The 20,212-nt window shown below is 40.3% G+C and overlaps 1 protein-coding gene across 2 annotated transcripts in view; it reads left to right on the top strand.

The window, feature by feature from the left end:
* Positions 1-20,212, top strand: part of NWD2 (NACHT and WD repeat domain containing 2) — an 86,608-nt gene that overhangs the window by 29,223 nt on the left and 37,173 nt on the right. For both annotated transcript variants that reach the window (XM_020786288.3, XM_020786287.3), the window contains exon 2: positions 9,258-9,346. In XM_020786288.3, coding sequence (XP_020641947.3) covers positions 9,258-9,346 — 89 coding nt within the window. The remainder of the gene's footprint in view (positions 1-9,257; positions 9,347-20,212) is intronic.

Genomic DNA, 20,212 nt, shown 5'->3' with positions numbered 1-20,212 from the left:
GTATGCAGGGGATGGATACAATGGATAGTGGGTAGCTCTTTTGCCTCTCACGTAATACCAGAACCGGGGACATCCACTCAAATTGAGTGTTGGGAGAGTGAGAAGAGACAAAAGAAAATATTCCTTTACCCAGTGTGTTGTTAGACTGTGGAACTCCTTGCCACAGAATGTGGTGATGGCATCTGGCCTCGATACCTTTAAAAGGGGATTGGACAGATTTCTGAAAGAAAAGTCCACTGCAGGTTACAAGTCATGATGGGGATGTACAGTATAATGAAGTATAATGAAATACCCGATGCAAGGGAGTGGTATCAAGAGACAGGTGTCTAGTTGTCTCGTGTGCTCCCAGAGGCATCTGGTGGGGCCACTGTGAGATACAGGAAGCTGAACTAGATGGGCTCTTGGCCTGATCCAGCAGGGCTCTTCTTATATTTTTAAGCAGTGTAAATGATTGTATGGGATGATGACCACTGAAGTCCAACAGCATCCAAAAGACAGCACCTTCTCTATCCTTTGCTTCAAGCCAAAGAAGAAGAAAATTAGGTATACATCCGATTGCGTAAGTTTTTGTACCGTTCCCAAGAAAGTTAGCAGGAAACTGAACTAAGTACCTCACGACAGATGTGGATGGCTGTGATGCCAGCTCTGTTGTTCCCCCATGGTCTGTCGCCTCAGCCACGTATGGAGGACATGGGCAGCCTGGGAGCACCTTTGCTGCTTGTCTCCCCTCCTGACGAGCTTGCAAGGGTGGTAGGTACCCATCACCTGAAGGGAGCTGGGAAGGAGTCAGGGAGGGATGGGCGGTGGGGCAGCAGCAGTGCCCAGTGCACCCAGTCCAGTCCTGGTTGTGGAGAGCAGGTGGCACAGTGGCAGAAAAGGAGGGGGTGACTGGGTGGCATGCCTCACAAGGTGGACAGAGGAAGGGGCTTCAAAACCACCGAAGAGCTGAGGTGCGACCTGGCCAGCTGGGAGGGCGAAAGGCATGCCCAGGCTGGGCGGAGACGGGGGAAGTGGCAGTGGCGGCAGCATTGTCTCACCTCACTTTCCTCGCCCTCCTCAACGTTGCGCCAGGGCCAGCCAGGCAGGGCGGCTAGCCGGGAGGTGGGTGAGCAAGCCCGATCCCAAGCCTGCCAGGAGATCCACGCATGTCACCCTGGCTGTTCCATCCATCCATCCATCCATCCATCCATCCATCCATCCATCCATCCATCCATCCATCCATCCATCCATCCATCCATCGAGGACATGTGTGCCCTCCAGGTAGTCCAGCCTGGACTACCTGGCCACCGAGTGCCTCTTTTAATCACCACCAGGGCCCTGATACACCCAACAACTAAGGACAGATGATGGTGAGGAAACTGACCTACAGCATAACAAGTACCTCCCCCCCTCCCCGGTCCTTGGTGTCAAAAACGTTGGGGACCACTGCTCTACAATATTCCTGACAGTTATCTGGAAGTTGAGTCATGGCAACGGAACTTTTTCTTATTAGGCTGAAACATTTCGCTACTAATCCAGGTAGCTACTTCAGTCTGAGGAGAGTTGGTAGGAGACCCCTGATATATCCTCCATGATGGTTTCACTTCCCCCTAGTCTGATTAGACTTGTTAGATGGATGAAGAACGGGAGGTGAGTAAAAATACCACTCCTGCAGTCGTCCTCCACCCATTGTCATCGGTCATTAATGACTCATTAATAGTGGTCTTTCTGGTGCATGTGGTCCTAATCTTCCTGGGGACGGATAAAAGACCAGGGGGAAGTGAAACCAACGTGGAGAATATATCAGGGGTCTCCTACCAATTCTGAAGAAGCTACTTGGATAAGTAGTGAAATGTTTCAACCTAATAAGAAAGCAGTCCAGTTGCCATGGCTCAGTTTCCAGATAACCTGACCTGGATGTCTGAGAATCTTCACAGATATATTCCTCATAGTTGAACATGACTATGTTGCAATGTGTAAATATAGAGGTGGCATATAATTTGTACTCTTTGTAGTTCCAATGCCTTAGTGTTAAGGCATTCTAGGACTCTGGTGTGACAGAGCCTTAATGCTCCATGCTTTGCAAAATTTTAGTCAAAACAATTATGTTATTGTGACACCTTGCCAGATTCTTAGTTACAAACCTTTGAGTTACAAATACTGCAATAACAATAGAATTTCCTATTAATTTTTTTCCTTGGTGCTTCAGGCCCCTGGGAAAAATGTTTACAGTTGGAAGAGAAAGGGAAACAACTGAAATACCGTAATTAAAATTTATGGAAATAAGACACACACACACACACACACACACACACACACACACACACACACACAAATTCATCATCATCACAACTCTACACCACTTTGGGTATCAGACATAAAAAAGCAGCAGTCAAGTAGCAGTGCAGCAGCAGGCTTCATTTCTCAAAACTGGAAACACAATTATTGTGGATTTTCCTCCATAGTTTCAAACACATTTGGCTTGGTGAGCACTTAAAAATTATCTTGTGTGTGTATTTTTTAATATGCTTAAAGGCCAAGAAAGTCATTTTCATGAATAAATATTTATTCTTAAGAAGTCTGATATTTTTAGAGTTGTACTCTCTGTTTTTAAATGTTCCTTTTTAGGCTATAAGACGCTGCATTTTAAAAATGTAACTAAAACATTCTTTTTAGCATTGCATTAATACTTTTTATTCTATTGTATTTTGGATTGAATTCTGACATAACCATTTGCCTGCAACTTCAATTTAGTTTAATTTTTAAGCATTTGTGTCTAGAATTTAAAAAAAAGACTTTTGGATGTTTTCAGTATTTGAGAAGTATTTTTGTGCATATGTGGCATAAATGCAATATACATAAATAAAGCTTATAGAATTAGACAAGCTGATGTTGCCTGGAATCATTGCAACAAAGAAAAGACTTATACAGTAGGACCCCCATATATCTGCTTAGGATTGGCTCCAGGCACCCACCCATGGATATTGAAAATCGTGGATAACTGTATGTAAAACATGGTAAAAGGGAAAAAACAGAAAACTATATTTTCACATGCATTACCAGAACTGGCCACCAGTTTTAATATTTTCAGACCATGGATAAGTGAATCAGTGGATACTGTTCCTGTAGGTAAGGGGGTCCTACTGTGTTTGATATCCAGATGAACTTTGATATGATTGTCAATGACTGTCTAGTTTCATTCTGGAATTAACTCTTAACTGGTTTAAATGCTGTGATAAACACAGGCTTCTGATTTTCCCCTACAAGTCTATAAAACGCTCTTAGGGAGATGTTTGGTTGTCAGAATAACTGATCTGATGACCCAAGTAGCAACTCCTCTTCTTGATATAAAGACAGTTGAGAATAAAAATAGGACAGAGAGCCTAGAACTGTGCTGATAATACATAATCCCTCATATGTTTCTCTCCCAGAAGAGTTTCTGGTTATCTATGTCTTACAATTACAGATGTTCTACATTGGCAGATCAGCTCAGAGGGCAGCAGCAGAAAATGTCTTCAGAATCTTAGACTGCATTTGGTTTTAGAGCTCAAGGGTCCCCTTTAGGAAGGAAATGGTACACGTGGGAGCTATTTTCATTGTCTAAGGGCTGCCTTGGTTCTTGTTGCTTCCCTAATGTTGGAAAAGTAGTTTGAAGCAGTCAAGATGAAAGACTTTGTAGAAATGCAAATGACTGTTATTATTGCGGCACTATATTGTGGATACAACAGTTGCCACAACACAGAAAGACTGACAGGTTTATTTTCTCTGGTGATGCTCAAAAGCTTTTTGTAACATCATCAGTACACAGTGATTGAAAGTAATTTCTAAGAAAAAACCCTACGGCTTAGTGCCAATCATTTGCTGTTGCATGTTGCTCTGTGTGTGTGTGTGTAAACTTTCACTCGTTCCCCATATCTTTTAACAACAGACAGATTTAAACAAAAATTGCCACACATTGCCAGTTCCAAGCAACAAAGGAGAGAGAAGAATATGTGCAATATTATGTACTAAGGATTGTAACAAATGAGTTCCCTTTTCTTTCTCATTAAATATATTCTATTATTTTATATGCTTTTTTGTTTCTTGTATTTTAATTTTAGTTCAAAATAAAATTTTCTGCATATTGACAGAAAAAAACGTTCATTTGAGTTTTCTTCTATGTAAATCTGTTTAAGATTGCAGTCTTAAATGTTTAGCACAAAGAAAGATAATTTACTTAAAATATGTGTGCTGGCTTGGTTAAAATCCTCAATGATCAGCCCAAACATTCCTCTGCAGGAATGAGCTTGCTTCAGCAAATCTTCAGCAGAAGTAATTCATTTGTACCTATGGTCCTGAACTTGGCAAAGTTTGTTTGCTTTTTTAGACATCTCCCAGAATGCTCCAGCCAGGGTTGCCAGTACCCATAGCTTTACTGTGATCTACCTAAGAAAATATGCCAGCAAGTTTGGAAAACTCAACAGTGGCCAGAGGACTGGAAAAGATCAGTCTACATCCCAATCCCAAAGAAGGGCATTGCCAAAGAATGCTCCAACTACCGTACAATTGCACTCATTTCACACGCTAGCAAGGTTATGCTCAAAATCCTCCAAGGTAGGCTTCAGCAGTATGTGGACCGAGAACTCCCAGAAGTACAAGCTGGATTCCAAAGGGGCAGAGGAACTAGAGACCAAATTGCTAACATGCGCTGGATTATGGAGAAAGCCAGAGAGTTCCAGAAAAATATCTACTTCTGCTTCATTGACTATGCAAAAGCCTTTGACTGTCTGGACCACAGCAAACTATGGCAAGTTCTTAAAGAAATGGAAGTGCCTTATCAACTAATCAATCTCCTGAGAAACCTATACATGGGACAGGAAGCAACAGTTAGAACTGGATATGGAACAACTGATTGGTTCAAAATTGGGAAAGGAGTACAACAAGGCTGTATATTGTCCCCCAGCTTATTTAATTTATATGCAGAATATATCATGTGAAAGGTCAGACTGGAGGAATCCCAAACCGGTATTAAGATTACCAGAAGAAATATCAACGACCTCCATATGCAGATGATACTACTCTGATGGCAGAAAGTGAGGAGGAATTAAAGAACCCCTAAATGAGGGTGAAAGAGAAGAGTGCAAAAAACTATCTGAAGCTCAACATCAAAAAAACTAAGATCATGGCCACTGGTCCCATCACCTCCTGGCAAATAGATGGGGAAGATATGGAGGCGGTGACAGGTTTTACTTTCTTGGGCTCCGTGATCACTGGAGATGGTGACAGCAGCCACGAAATTAAAAGATGCCCTGTTTCTTGGGAGGAAAGCAATGAGAAACCTCAACAGCATCTTAAAAAGCAGAAACATCACCTTGCCAACAAAAGTCCACATAGTCAAAACTATGGTTTTTTTCCTGTAGTGATGTACGGAAGTGAGAGCTGGACCATAAAGAAGGCTGACCACCAAAGAATTGATGCTTTGGAATTGTGGTGCTGGAGGAGACTCTTGAGAGTCCCCTGGACTGCAAAGAGAACAAACCTATCCATTTTGAAGGAAATCAAGCCTGAGTGCTCCCTGGAAGGACAGATCCTGAAGCTGAGGCTCCAATACTTTGGCCATCTCATGAGAAAAGAAGACTCCCTGGAAAAGCCCCTGATGTTGAGAAAGTGTGAAGGCAAGAGGAGAAGGGGACGCCAGAGGACGAGATGGTTGGACAGTGTCTGCAAAGCAACCAACATGAATTTGACCCAACTCTGGGAGGCAGTGGAAGACAGGAGGGCCTGACGTGCTCTGGTCCATGGGGTCACAAAGGGTTGGACACAACTAAACAACAACAACCTAAGAAAATAAATTCACAGTGCAGTGCCACCATTTTTTTAAAAAAAACATATTAAGTAATATATCAAATTAATTGTAGCACTTTTAAAAATAAAAGAAAAAAGATGGGCAGTCTGCTTGAAGCATAAATATCAAGACTGATGGCTGAATGATTCAGCTTTTGGGTACAAATATCTATTGTTTAAATTGTGTTTTAAGTGTGTTCTGGAGAATTCTTGCAAATATTGGCTCCTGCAATGTGCTCCTGCAAACAGGAGGGGTTAAACATGCCACTTTGAACCCATCAGCTTTGAGATCCCAATCACAAGCACATTGATGAGAGAATAAACTGCATTAATCACAAGGGGATTTAGCGCTGAATAAATGTGTAGAATAAGGAAAGCACTGAGAAAACAACAACCCTGTAATCCATGCACTGAATCTTCAAAGAAACTAAAAGATTTTCCACTCACTCCGCATTTTTATCGGTTGTTCCACTAACAGATTTCGGGGTACCTAATAATTTCAGGACCATTTCTATTTTGAAAAAGGCATTTATATATCTCTTCTGCAGAAAGCTGTCATTATTTTTTTAAAAAAATAAACCACTCCCCTCTGATATAACCTGTTTTATTTTATTTTAGATGAGCTAATCTCATAGACTTCCTGTGCTTAAAAGGCAGGTTTTATTTTTGTGTAATTAAACTGGGTTATCTGTCATCCAGCCATATTAGTTCACGCCATCTTAATTATGTGCCGTTTCCTTCCCGAGCACAGAACCTGCAAACAGTGAGAGGAGCAGAAGCAAGTCAGTGAGTGGGTGTATAGAAATTCTTGACACACACTGTCACATAATTCCAGCATGACAAATGTTTCTGCAAAAAGAGATATCCTCCTTTGAGCAGAAAATCCTCTTCTTTCTCTTTGAGGGGGATGGTGGATTGAATAGTCATGTACACTTCCAGATAGATCTCAATATTTAGCTCAAGTCTAGTTTCAGGGTTGCTGCAGCAGAAGAGCCGATCTGAACTCTGAACTGCAGACAGTAGTTTGTGCAATGGCTCTTTAATGACAACACACTTGCAGTATAGAAGCATTGAGGCTGTATTTTTAATTCTCCTTTTTGGCTTTGATTGAGTTAGCACTGCAAAAGCATGGGGTTCCTTCCAAAATAAAAAGTCTCATTTGATTCCCCTCCACCTCACCAAACTTTCACATACCCCACTAATACTCAGTAGAAATGCTGCACCTGGTCCACAACAAAGACAAGGAATGTTGTATTTGGAACTACAGGAAAAGAACCAGAGTCCACTGTGGCCAGAATGTGGAGATTCAGATTCAAATTCCTGCTCACTCATGTAGCTTGAAGGTGACCATAGTCCATTCTGAGCTTCGGGGACAACTATATTGGCAAATAACATCAGATCTAGCATGGTTAGATTTAATGCTGATGACTATATGACATACATTTAAATGTGAATCAGCATGGCCTTTTTTCCTCCTAATGCATAGAGGTTTTTTTTCTCCTCCTGCCTCTGGGACTTCTACTTTTGGAAGCAAGTCAATTTTCATCCGTTTCAGGCATGTGGGATTGTGTATGTCAGTATAGAACAACAACAGGGCATTTCCTGGGGTCCTGTTGAAGGTGATGCCATCATCTGGTTGTATTCTGTTGCTAAATAGGAAACACCCACACCCACACCCAATACGGTCTCCATTTTTGTAAAACAGTGAATTTATCTATTTTTAAAAATAATTTCCTAGCCTAACACTATGGTATATAGTTTTGCAGCTCGCTTAGCTTTCCTTGTATCCATTCCTCTGATCCCTTAGCTTCAGCGCACTGCCACATAAGCACATGAGCAAGGGAAAATAAGCACAGTCTTTTCACTGTAGACGGGCAGGAAGCAAGCATCTGGGGAAACTAATTCTGGGATAGTGTAAGGGTGGCAGGTTGCAGTTTCAAATCAGCCATATAGCCTTTACAAGAAGAAATATTTCTTTAAAACACCAAGGAATTAGACCAGTTTTGTACTCCGGCTGTTTGGTGTGCTTACTGTATGTGCCTGAGGATAAAGGCAGAGAAAGAGGGTGGCATCGATGACAAATGGGGGAGAAGGGAGGGGCAATTTGTGGTCCCATTATGAACTGCAGCTTTTCATAATGCTGCTTCAGTCTGGGATGATTCAATAATTCCATTTGGATGGTAGCAGTGATTTTAGGACCAAGGGAGGCTGCAAATCAATCCAATTCCAATTTAAATCAATTTGGCTCCCAATGTAATTGCACCCTTAAGACTCTCTTTCACATAGTTGTGTGGACAAAGAAGGAAAATCAAAGGGACCACCATGCCACTTTAAGCTCTTGAGAGGGGTGAGAAAGCAAGAAAAAGAATCTAGTAAAGATGAAGCAGGGGGACTTGGCAGTGACTACCATTTTTTAGATGTACCCCTTATTCCTTGAATTTTTTTAGTTCCTTCCTGTATGACATACCAAATCTGATTATGATGGTTATCACGGTTACTTAGGCTGAAAGTGCTATCTTTGCTATTCATTTTTAGCATCTAAACCAGGGATCAGGGAACTTTTTTACCTTTTACCCCTCCCAAAAAAAAAAAAAAAAATTATATACGCAGACATTACCCACTTGATTTGAAAGGAAGGAAATCATACATCATTTGAATTCAAAATCTTATTGAATCTATTCAAAATTACTTTGAAAGCATCAACTGACTTGAAAACTTCAGGTTTTGGAGAAATGATGTTGCTTCATCTTGGATATGAGAGCATCAATATTGGGGCTCTGCTCATCCTCATTACCCCCAGGATTTTCATTTTTACCCCATTTGGGGTAATTTACCCCTGTTCCCTGACCACTGATCTAAACCAATATAAGAGAGGCTGAATTCCTCCTTCACACACACCACTTGAGGTTTGGATCTCCAAAGATGTTATCTGCAGGCTGGCTGACTTGTTGAGAAACCAGCCAATGGAACCGGATTCGCCTGTGCACTCTTAAAACTAGCTCTGCAGGGCTGGGAAAATCTCAGGAGCAGGTTTTCAAATAGTGCAGAAGGTTCCTAAATGAGGGAAGTTCCATGGTGACCACCTCTTGTCTGCACTTATTCATGCTGTATTTTTAAAGAGTACATGTTGACTTCAACAATGTTATATCGTAATAGAAACCCATTACTTTTCTCTAGAGATAGTCTTAACTGTAAAAAATTAAGCTGTTTTATACACAACAGACTAGGGTTGAATTGTTGGAGTGAGTATTAAAATGAATGTTGGTAAATGTTGCAACTAGCATTTCAGCTCAGTTGAACTCTATTCCCTAGGGCGTGGAATTAAGATTGCTGCATTAATCTTGTGGTCACAATTTTTAAGATTAGTATTCTCTCCTCCATACAGCTACTGTGCTATAAATATACAGTTGTCACAAATATAGTTAACAAGGTTTTTTTTCTTTCTTTCTTAACAGATACAGTAGCAGAAAGAAGTGCATTACGAGAACATGTGTATCCTAAACTGCGGGAATTCTGCAGGGAAAACTATGGGCTGGAATTTCAGGTAGAATTTTTTCTTTATTATTTAAGTTGTGGTGCTCATAAGCCTATAAAACACAGTACATGCTGTGATACAACATTAACCTATCACAGTAGTTGCATACAGACTTTTTAAGGACATGCTCCATCGCTATGTGGATACAGCTATGCTTGTAGAGAGGATCAGCATGACTTATTTGTGGCCCTCATTTCTCCTTCTCTCCTACTTCTTAACTGACTCTCAGCTACAGTCATATCTCTGGCCATGACGTACAAAAGGATGGGGCATGCCTTGGGATAGCAATAAATGCCTTCATTGTTTAGATCCCCGGGTTACAAGAAATGGAATAGAGATGCTGGTATACAGTGGTGCCTCGACTTACAAACGTCCCAATTTATGAGTTACAGCCAGCTCCGGCCGCAAAATTTTGCTTCGACTGGCGGCCGGAGCTTCGAGTTACAACCAAAAAAAAGCAGAGAAAAAAAGTGGGGAATTCAAATTGCTAACCATTGGTGGCGAAGAGGCTGCTTCTTTGTAGCTCTTTTGCCCCAAAAGTTAGAGTGAGTGCGATTGGAGGAGGCTTGGGACTGCCTGGTAAGGTAAAGTGCTGCTTTCTGCTTCTTAAAAACTGTTCTGGGTGGGTTTTGCAGCGTGGTTTTGGGCTGGGTGGTGGGATTATGTTTCTATTCTGTGCTGGGTCTTGCGGGTTTGCTTGTTTGGTGTTTTTTCCCCATTTCTGATGAGTCATGGGGGGTTTGTTTGCTTTTTTGAGGCTTTTTGCATTTCTGATGGGTCTTGGTGGGTTTGTTTGCTTTTTTTGCTGCATTTCCGATGGGGCTTGCACACTTTGCTTGCTTTCTGCTTTGCTTTTTTGCATTTCCGATGGGGCTTGCACGCTTTGCTTGCTTTCTGCTTTGCTTTTTGCATTTCCGATGGGTCTTACACTCTTTTCTTGCTTTTCTTTTTTTTCCCCCCTTTGGCCAGAACGGATTAATCACATTTCCAATGGGTCTTGCAGTGGGGTTTTTTTGTGATTTTTTTTCTTCAGCAGGAACGGTTTAATTGCATTTCAATGCATTCCTATGGAAAATGGTGCTTCGACTTACGACCATTTTGAGTTACGTCCGGAGTTCCGGAACCAATTAAGTTCGTAAGCCGAGGCACCACTGTATAAATAATTGTCACAGCTAGTGCAGACTCACTAGCGTAATCTGAAATATAAGACATAAGACATTTATTTGTCATTGCGCTCACAAGCGGGTGCAACGAAATGAGGTGCTCTTCCCCAAGGTAAAACTGGACAACACTACAAAAAAAAGTTAAAATATACACAAATATGGTTGTATGGAGCTGGATCATCTTGTGAGATTTTAATTTGTACATTTTTACTCAATCTGTCGGGCTTAGATATAAATATAAACATGATGAAATTGTATCCTACTGAAGCTTTTGATCATGTACCAGCAAATATTGTGGAGTGGTAGTAATATCATCATTTATTAATAGTGGGGTTCTGGAATGTCCTTCCTGCTTTTTTATGCTTTAACTGCCTCCCAACTTCCAGTTGTTTTATTTGTTTATTGATGCATAAAAGGATTTCCCCCCTTAACCCATGGATTGTAAGCTGATTTAGAAAGCTACAATGAGACTTATTTTTCAAAAGTGTTTTTGAAAGTTCTGGTATACAATGACTGAAATCCTGTTGCTTAATTCAAATGGGCCTACTCTAGTTGTGACTTACTTTAGCATAGTAAGTTGCAACTGGAGTAGGCCCATTTGAATCTGGAACTTAGGAAGGATTTCAAATAACTGAAAGCTTAGAGAGACAGGACTTACTTCTGTCTGCTCAATATCTTTAAAATGTTTCTCATCACTTTACGTGAACAGAGATAAAGCTTGTTGGCTTACAATTGCTTGGCTCACTTTATACAAATTAGGGGTACCTTGACTATTTCTTAGTCCTCAAATGTAGTGGCCAAGTCACACATTGTTGTTATATCAGCAATTTCACAATTGAGTTCTGCTTTCAGATAGATGCCATCCTTGTGTACTGTTTGCCTCAGTTTGTGTGTTTTTTTCCTGGTAAACTGAGCATAAACATCTGCCTTATGTCTGTCAGGAAAAGTACCTGTAAATATTAAAGAAGCTTCCAGACAAGACTTTTATTGTGCATTAGACTTGCCATGAACATGGTGGGATTTTATGAAGAGGTCTGCAGACAGTGACAACTTTCAGTTGTAATTACCTATGTTTTTGTGTACTTTATTCATATTTTCTCATAATGCAAAAGATATGCTAAGGGAGTAGAGAGTGATACGGTAGTGTTAGGAGTTGTTCACATGCAAGCATCTTTAATGCAACTTGCCCGTGATCATTGTTCTTTAACACAACAGGAGCACGCTTTTCCCAAAAATACCTTCTCGCTTGCGTAGCTCCGCTTCACTGAGGAAGTCCTAGAAGGAAACAAGTGCTTCACCCTTCTTTCATCAGTTGTTTCCCACTGAACTTTCTCCCCCAGATGCTTGCATTGTTGTAAGGTCACAAAGCAAACTTTTGTAAGGTAAATAGTAATAAAATATCCTGGTTAAGGGGTTAAAAGTAGCAACTGGGGTAGTTTGCACTGCTAGTTGCTAGCAGTAGTACCTTCCCACCCCCTTTTTCCCCCAGTACAAATTTCCCCCTCTGGTGGTGCTTTCCTACCAGGAAGGAGCATCGAGACATTTATTATATATCTCTAAATCAGAAAGATTTTAGGACAGATGGCAGTTCTCTGCCCTAGCTATTTAGAAAACTATTGCATGGCTGTATTCTGAGAGGAATTCCCTTGATCCAAAAATAAAGAGAGCCATCATTGCAATTTTAAGCAAAACGTAAGTGTTGACATAAGCCTGAATATGGAGGATTGTTTCCTCTGGGCAGCTGGCAACACGCATGTAACTGCTAGCCATTTTGTTTGCAAATTGCAAAATCAGGTCATGAATATGACAAGTCAAATCTTTCATACTGCTGCATGAATAATTTCAAGTTCCTTGGAACAACTTGGAAAACAAATGTAGAATTTTACGGGAGAGAATCCTAGCAGGACACTGCTTCTGTGGATAGTCTGTTTTGCATTTAGTTTGAATGCCAGGCTGTTGTTATTTTTGGAATGCCAACAGTATTTATGACCTTGTATATAAAGTAGAATAAAGATATAGACCTTGCCTTCAGGCTCACTGGCTTAGTAAGAGACTGGACCACAAATGAAGCAAAGGAAAAGTGATGAAGGAGGGAAATCAGGTAAGGAATCCCAGAGCAAAGGGATGATTAACAGGCATTTAAAGACAAACCACAAGCTACACTGCAATGCAAGGTGAATCAAGGTGTCCATTTTCCAGTCAGTGGCTTGGAGCCAAACTTGCCTTCTCCTTGCTTCTGCAGACAAAGAATAAAGAACATTTGAAGCAAGGTGCTCTCTGGAAGGAAAATTGTTTACGTTTTTTCAGTGTTTGGTAGATATTTTTAAAAATAGTCCTTACAACTGGTATTATTTCCCATCAGGTGCTTTTCAAACAAGGAGGAATGGGCACTGCAGAAACCAGAGATGTACTGTACTTTATTTCTTCTCCTCTGTGTTTATAACACTTGGCCCACAGGCTACATGTAGGCCTGCTCACAGTGTACGTATCTTATTATGTCCCCACACACATGACAGTAAGTCTTAGAAAAGGCCTAATCATTTAATGTCGGCAGTTTCCAGGGTGCTGGCAGCCCAGATGAGAAATAGGAAAGACAGGAGTAGAGAAGAAAGAAACAAGATAAGGAAAGAGGCAAGCTATGGGGGGGGGTGATAGAAGAGGAGACAGAGAATGTTGTAGCCATGTTTTGCTTTGGCTGTGTGCTAGCACATGGCCTTGAGAAAGTCCCTTCACTTACGGTTACTATATATAGTTATTTATTTTACATCATACAGTGGTGCCTCGCTTAACAATGTTAATTGGTTCCCCAGAAAACATCACTATGGGAAAACATCGCTAAGCGAAACACCATTTCCCATAGGAATGCATTGAAAATCGGTTAATCCATTCCAATGGGAATAGATTACCGTCCTTAAGCGAAAATCGCCATAGGAAACATCGCTAAGCGAAACAATGTTCCCCCCATTGGAATGCATTGAAGCCTATTCAATGCATTCCAATGGTTTTGCGATGTCCGTTTTCGCTATTTTTAAAATGTCTTAAAAGGTTCAAAAACTGTTTTAAATGCTTGGGATCATTAGTGCACCTTGTAAAACCTTTGCAAACTTAATGTGGCTTTGTTCTGAGTCTTCGTTAATTTTTGCTGAATTTCCCCCCCCCCCCATTGAAATGCATTGAACTGTCGGTTTCGCTAAGCGAAACAGGGGACCTAAACTGTCATCGCTAAGCGAGGCAAGGTCCCGAACATCGCTATGCAAAATTTTCCCATAGGGAACATCGCTAAACGGAGCGCAGAATCGCTCCAAAAACCTCATCGCTAAGCAAATACATCGTTAAACGAGGCAGTCGCTAAGCGAGGCACCACTGTACTTCCACATATTTATTTATTTATTTTCTATCACACCATTCTGAACTGAGTGACTAACAAAAACAAAATCTAGACACAAATGAATCTAACTTAAAACATAAAAACAAATAAATTAAAAATACAATTTCATATTCTTTAGTCATCAAGTCATGCCCGACTCTTCATGACCCCATGGACCAGAGCACGCCAGGCCCTCCTGTCTTCCACTGCCTCCCGGAGTTGGGTCAGATTCATGTTGGCAGCTTCGGTGACACTGTCCAACCATCTCATCCTCTGTTGTCTCCTTCTCCTCTTGCCTTCACACTTTTCCATCATCAAGGTCTTTTCCAAGGAGTCTTCTCTTCTCATGAGATGGCCAAAGTATTGAAGCCTCAGCTTCAGGATCTGTCCTTCCAGTGAGCACTCAGGGTTGATTTCCTTTAGAATTGATAGATTTGTTCTCTTTGCAGTCCAGGGATTCTCAAGAGTCTCCTCCATCACCACAATTCAAAAGCATCTATTCTTGGGCAGTCAGCCTTCTTTATTGTCCAGCTCTCACTTCCATACATCGCTACTAGAAAAACCATACCTTTGACTATGCAGACCTTTGTCAGCAAAGTGATGTCTCTGCTTTTTAAGATGCTGTCTAGGTTTGTCATTGTTTTCCTCCCAAGAAGCAGGCGTCTTTTAATTTTGTGGCTGCTGTCACCATCTGCAGTAATCATGGAACCCAAGAAAGTAAAATCTGTCACTGCCTCCATATCTTCCCCTTTTATTTGCCAGGATGTGGGACCAGTGGCCATGATCTTAGTTTTTTAGTTATTGTAAAAACATAATAAAATACAGTAATAAAAAGCACCTAAACAATTAAAGACTTGTTGTGGGTTTTTCGGGCTCTTTGGCCGTGTTCTGAAGGTTGTTCTTCCTAACGTTTCACCAGTCTCTGTGGCCGACATCTTCAGAGGACAGCACTCTGTGCTCTGGTGTAGTTGGCTTTGGGAGTGCAGTATTTATGGCTGTGGGATAGGCTTTTATCTTTTTCTGTAGACCAGCTAATGACACCCATCAACCACAGGAACAGATAATCTCTTCTCCTTTGCACAACAATACACCCACAACAATACACACTAATCACCCATCTACAGAAAAAGACAAAAGCCTATCCCACAGCCATAAATACTGCACTCCCAAAGCCAACTACACCAGAGCACAGAGTGCTGTCCTCTGAAGATGCCAGCCACAGAGACCGGTGAAACGTTAGAGCCCAAAAAACCCACAACAACCACTAGATCCCGGCCGTGACAGCCTTCAAGAATAAATTAAAGATTTCTTCAGCAACCAACTAATTTAAGTTTTTAAAAGGCTTTCTGAATAATTTTTTAAAAAATATATATATCATGCATCATAGGAATTGCGTGAGATTCCATCAGTATTTAGTTGACATGTATGCCATACAATATACCCTTATATTGAGTATGTTTCTTAACCTTGATCTGGACATCCGGGGTATATTGATATACCAGACATGATTTCATGCCATGTTCAAAGGCATCTTACAAGGTAGGGATCTCACAATTTTGTCACTGGAAGTTATAAGCTGTACAGTGGTGCCTCACATAACGATTTTAATTGGTTCCAAAAAAAAGCGTTATGTGAAACATCGTTATGCGAAACACCATTTTCCATAGGAATGCATTGGAAACCGGTTAATCCATTCCAATAGGCACGGATTGCCGTCCTTAAGTGAAAAAACCCATAGGAAACATCGTTAAACGATACAATGTTTCCTCCATTGGAATGTATTGAAGCTGACTCAATACATTTCAATGGCTTTGCGAAGTCAATTTTTGCAAAATTAAGTGTGTCATAAAAGGGTCAAAATGATTTTAAATGCTTGGATTAGCTTCTGCACCCTCTAAAACGGATGCAAAAGTTAGTTTGGCTTTGATCTGACTTTTCGTTAATTAATGGTGAATTTTTTCCCCCCAACTTTTGACAGCTGTCAAAATCTGACAGCTCCATTATTTCCTATGGGGGAAGAAAAAATTCACAAAAAATTAACGAAGACTCAGCAACTGTTCTAAATGCTTGGGTTCGTTAGAAGACCCCCTAAGTCGTGTGCAAACATGATTTGGCTTTGATCTGAACTTTCGTTAATTTATGGTGAATTGTTTTCTCCCCCATAGGAAAGCATGGAGCTGTCAGATTTTGACAGGTCCATTGGTTCCTATGGGCCGGAAAAAAAAATTCACCATAAATTAACGAAAAGTCAGATCAAAGCCAAATCCGGTTTGCACATGACTTAGGGGGTCCTCTAACGAATCCAAGCATTTAGAACCGGTTTTGACCCTTCTAAGACACTTTTTAAATTGAAAAAAGAAACATCGTTAAGTGAAGCAGGGGACCTAAAATCGCATTCGTTATGCGAAGCATGGTCCCAAACTTCGCTAAGCGAAAATCGCCCATAGGAAACATCGTTATACGGTGCATATTATTTTCTAAAAAAACACATTGTTATGCGAATTCATCGCTAAATGAGGCAATCGTTAAGCGAGGCACCACTGTATCTCCAAGTTTTAGCCACTTGTCTTTTTTGTCCCCCAAAATAAATTACATCTTGTACCAGTGGTGCCTCGCTAGACGATGATGATCCATTCCACTGAAATCGCTGTTTAGCTAAGTCATAGTCTAGCAAAAAGCATTTCCCCATGGAATGCATTTAAACCTGTTTAATGTGTTCCAATGGGGAAGAATCGTCGTTGTCTAGTGAAGATCGGCCATAGGAAAGCCGCTTTGCGAACCGCCGATCAGCTGTTTAAATCACAGTCTTGTGAAGCTTAGGTCCCAAAAAAACCTGTTTTGCGAGTGCGGAGGAAGCTGTCAGAATCGTCATCTAGCGAAAATCAGTTTGCAAAGCAGGGACCAAACATTGTCCAGCAAAATTCCCCCATAGGAATCACTGTTTTGCAAATCGCTATAGCAATCGCAAAAAATCAATGTCTAGCAAAAAAACTCATGCGGGGTAACTGTCTAGCGAGGCACCACTGTACCAGCCAATATAATGTATGTATTGTATTATGTAATGCACTGTATAAGAACAATGTCCCATGTCCTTTTTTCACTGAACTGTGATGTAGAAAAGCAGAAATGGCATATTCTAGTTGTCAGTAGGTTGCAACTATATAGGAATACACCGGGATTCTCTGTAGGTTCAAGAAATAAAAGACACACTAACCTTAATTCAGGCACTAACTTTAATACTTCTGTTAACCCTCACTACACTGGAATTCCCATGGAGTCAGAAAATATACCAAAAGTCTTTGAGTTCCAATTTTTTTTATGTGCCTCAATCATTAATCTCAATCATTAATCTTTTTTTATCTGCCTCAATCATTAATTAAGTAAATCATTAATCTGGAAGACATTTGTTTTAGTAGATTAAAGTACTTCAGTTGTCTCTGAACTTTCTGTGGACATATCATTATGGCTGAAATACATGTAAACCATTAGGCTTCTTGAAGTTGTTCCTAACTTTCTTGTGCAATGTGCTACAAAAAGAGAGAGAACAAGTGAAACAATCCTATCAAAACTAGTGGATTCAGTCTTGTTGACTTAGAATTCTTACAAGGGTGATTTGCAATCAAGATGGATTGAGGAATATAAGAATTTTAAATGTGAGCTAATTCGTCTTACAACGTTTCACTTCCTTGTCTTGTATAACAAACCAAAAAGATTAATGCAATGAAAAAGTAAGACCTTTCTTGCTGGTCTTGAGTAGAATTTGTTCATTCGTCAGACCAATTTTTTTCACATGTGTTTTGTTTAAGACAAAACTTAAAATAGCGGTAACTTTTAATTGGTCAAAATGTCAACATTCTATGGGTTATTTGCAGGGTGGATAAAAAGCAATGATTTTTTAAATGAAATTGATTTCAATAAAATTATTTTAGTATTTAAATTATTTAAAAAATCCAATATTTTAAATTTAAATTGCTTAACTTATATTTACCCATGTTTATGAACAGTCAGCTTGCTTTTGTGTTGCTCTGTGTTTTTGTGTGCATGTGTGTGCAATGCTTAGCTTCAGAAAGGAAAAAAGACACTACATTCATTTTTCCCCACAATACACAAACCAAAACTGGGGTGAGGGGCAAGCACCTGGAGATGGCAAATTTCTCAGTGGCTGGGAAGTCCTCAAATGGTTGTGTCGCTAACTCAAACAAGCCTGTATCACTCATAAGCAAGACATTTATGAAATTTCTTTATATCCCTAGTGGAGTGTGCATCAGCCAATTACTCGTTTCTCTTCAACAGTACTGAGTTAAGTCAGCAATATTGATACCCTCTTGTTTTTTAGGAGTCCAGTTTTGGCTATAATCCAGTCATTATTCAGTTTGGCTCCAGGAATGGCTCAAATACGTTTAAAAATAAATATATTCTAACATCCACAATTTAATAATCAGCTATCCTGTAATCCTTTGTTAAGCAGACTTAGGGTACAATCAGACAAGGAAATGGTTTACATGTTGGACCACTAGTGGCATTGTCTGGTGCAAGCTCTTTACTGGTGATCACACAACATATATGGGATTGTGAATCAACCTGACCCTGATCCATGCCCAAGCTGGACTTTTTTGGTTCAGGGGCAGTGATAATCTTTTGGAGGACTAACCTAGAGTGATTCCTCCATGAACAGTAAAGCTACCTTTCTGGTTTGATCAGACATGATCGCTTGTCATCTGATCACATCCTAAATTTAAAAAAGAAGGAATTAAGTCTGCTTTAACCCATCTATTCTTGTGTTCTTAATTGGGCTTAATGTTCACATTTTGGTTAAAGTTACATCCATAACCAAGTCCTGGATATCACTTAGGTTCCACAGATTTGGTTAGCTGTTGTTCTGGCTGGTCTACGGCTCAGAAGCAGACTTACCTCTGATACAGAGTCTGCAGAAATATTAATAATGATAGTTTTATGATTTTATTAAATTTTTTTGCTAAATGTGTTTTTTAAAATTCTTTTTTAAAGTTTGTAAGTTGCATTGAGCACTATCTGTTCATAGAAATACATGGTGTTAACAAACAAACAAACAAATAATTCAAAGTGAGTCCCCAATTCACTTCCTCAGCAGATCCCGCTGCAAAATTGAAAAACTCTAGCACTGGTGTTGTGTTTCAGGGACAATCAGTCAAAGTGCATTATGAGGTCAGAGACACTGCTTAGTTCCACAGCTGGGAGAAAGGGTCAAAGCTCTTCGTGACTGCCAGAGGCAGGGCCATTGCTTAATATAGCAATGATATTGTAAGTTGAATTTGAGATTGCCCACGGCTTGCCTCCTTCCTGTTGACTCAATGCCTGAGCTTCATGTTCTGGGGGCACAGTCATGTTTTATATGTAGAAATGTAACTCCTTTCTCATACCCGTTCTGAAAGCACTGGAATTTATAGATTAGCACTATATTTTCTCTTCTGTCTACTTCTCTGATACTTTTCTCCATCTTAGTATCGTGATCCTTGCAAACAAAAATTATATCTGCAGCACTAGATTACTACTGAAGATGGCATTTCCAATCACAGTACTTATATCAGTGATTTGTTCCTCCTAAATCTTCTAATTTATTGCATTCAGTGCCCTAACACAGAGAGCAACATACGATAGTTCCTGTCTATAGAGTCGGCTATATGCCATTAACTATTACTGTTCTAGCTATCTGATATTCAATATCATCTTCTGATTTTGGGTACTTTATCTCATACCTGAACAGACGTTGGTGATTCCACTATTGGCCTACAGAAATGTATATATTTTAGCCCTTTAACTTGGCATGCAGTTGTGCTATAATATCTTCAATTGTTTGATTGTCTATTTGTACAGTGGGGTCTTGACTTGAGAACTTAATCCGTATTGGAAGGCGGTTCTCAAGTCAAAAAGTTCTCAAGTCAAATCTGCATTTCCCATAGGAATGCATTGAAAACCATTTAATCCGTATCTGCTCTTTTCCGTCCATAGAAACTAATGGGAAGCTGCTATTCCGCCTTCGACCACTAGAGGGGGATATTTTGTTTCTTTTTTTCTTAGGTCAAGAAAGGTTCAGGGAAGGCAGGGAAAATACAGTCCAGGCAAGTACAGTACCAGGCAGCCTGAAGACTGTCTCCCAATCCACTCTCTAAACGCTGGGAGGAGTGAGGAAGCAGAGAGGCACCGTTTTCACTGGCCAACAGTTAACTGAAAGTTCACATTTTGCACTTTCCCTGCCTCCCACGTGGTTTTTTTTCAGTTCTTAACTCAAATCTAAGTATATAAGTCAAATCAATATTTTCCTATGAGAGCGGTTCTTAAGTCAAAATGTTCTTAACTCAAGTCGTT

The sequence above is a fragment of the Pogona vitticeps genome, chromosome 5 (genome assembly GCF_051106095.1).
Source record: "Pogona vitticeps strain Pit_001003342236 chromosome 5, PviZW2.1, whole genome shotgun sequence".
NCBI lineage: Eukaryota > Metazoa > Chordata > Lepidosauria > Squamata > Agamidae > Pogona > Pogona vitticeps.
The sequence above is the reverse complement of the archived record's forward strand: the minus strand, read 5'-3'. Positions and strand labels throughout refer to the sequence as shown.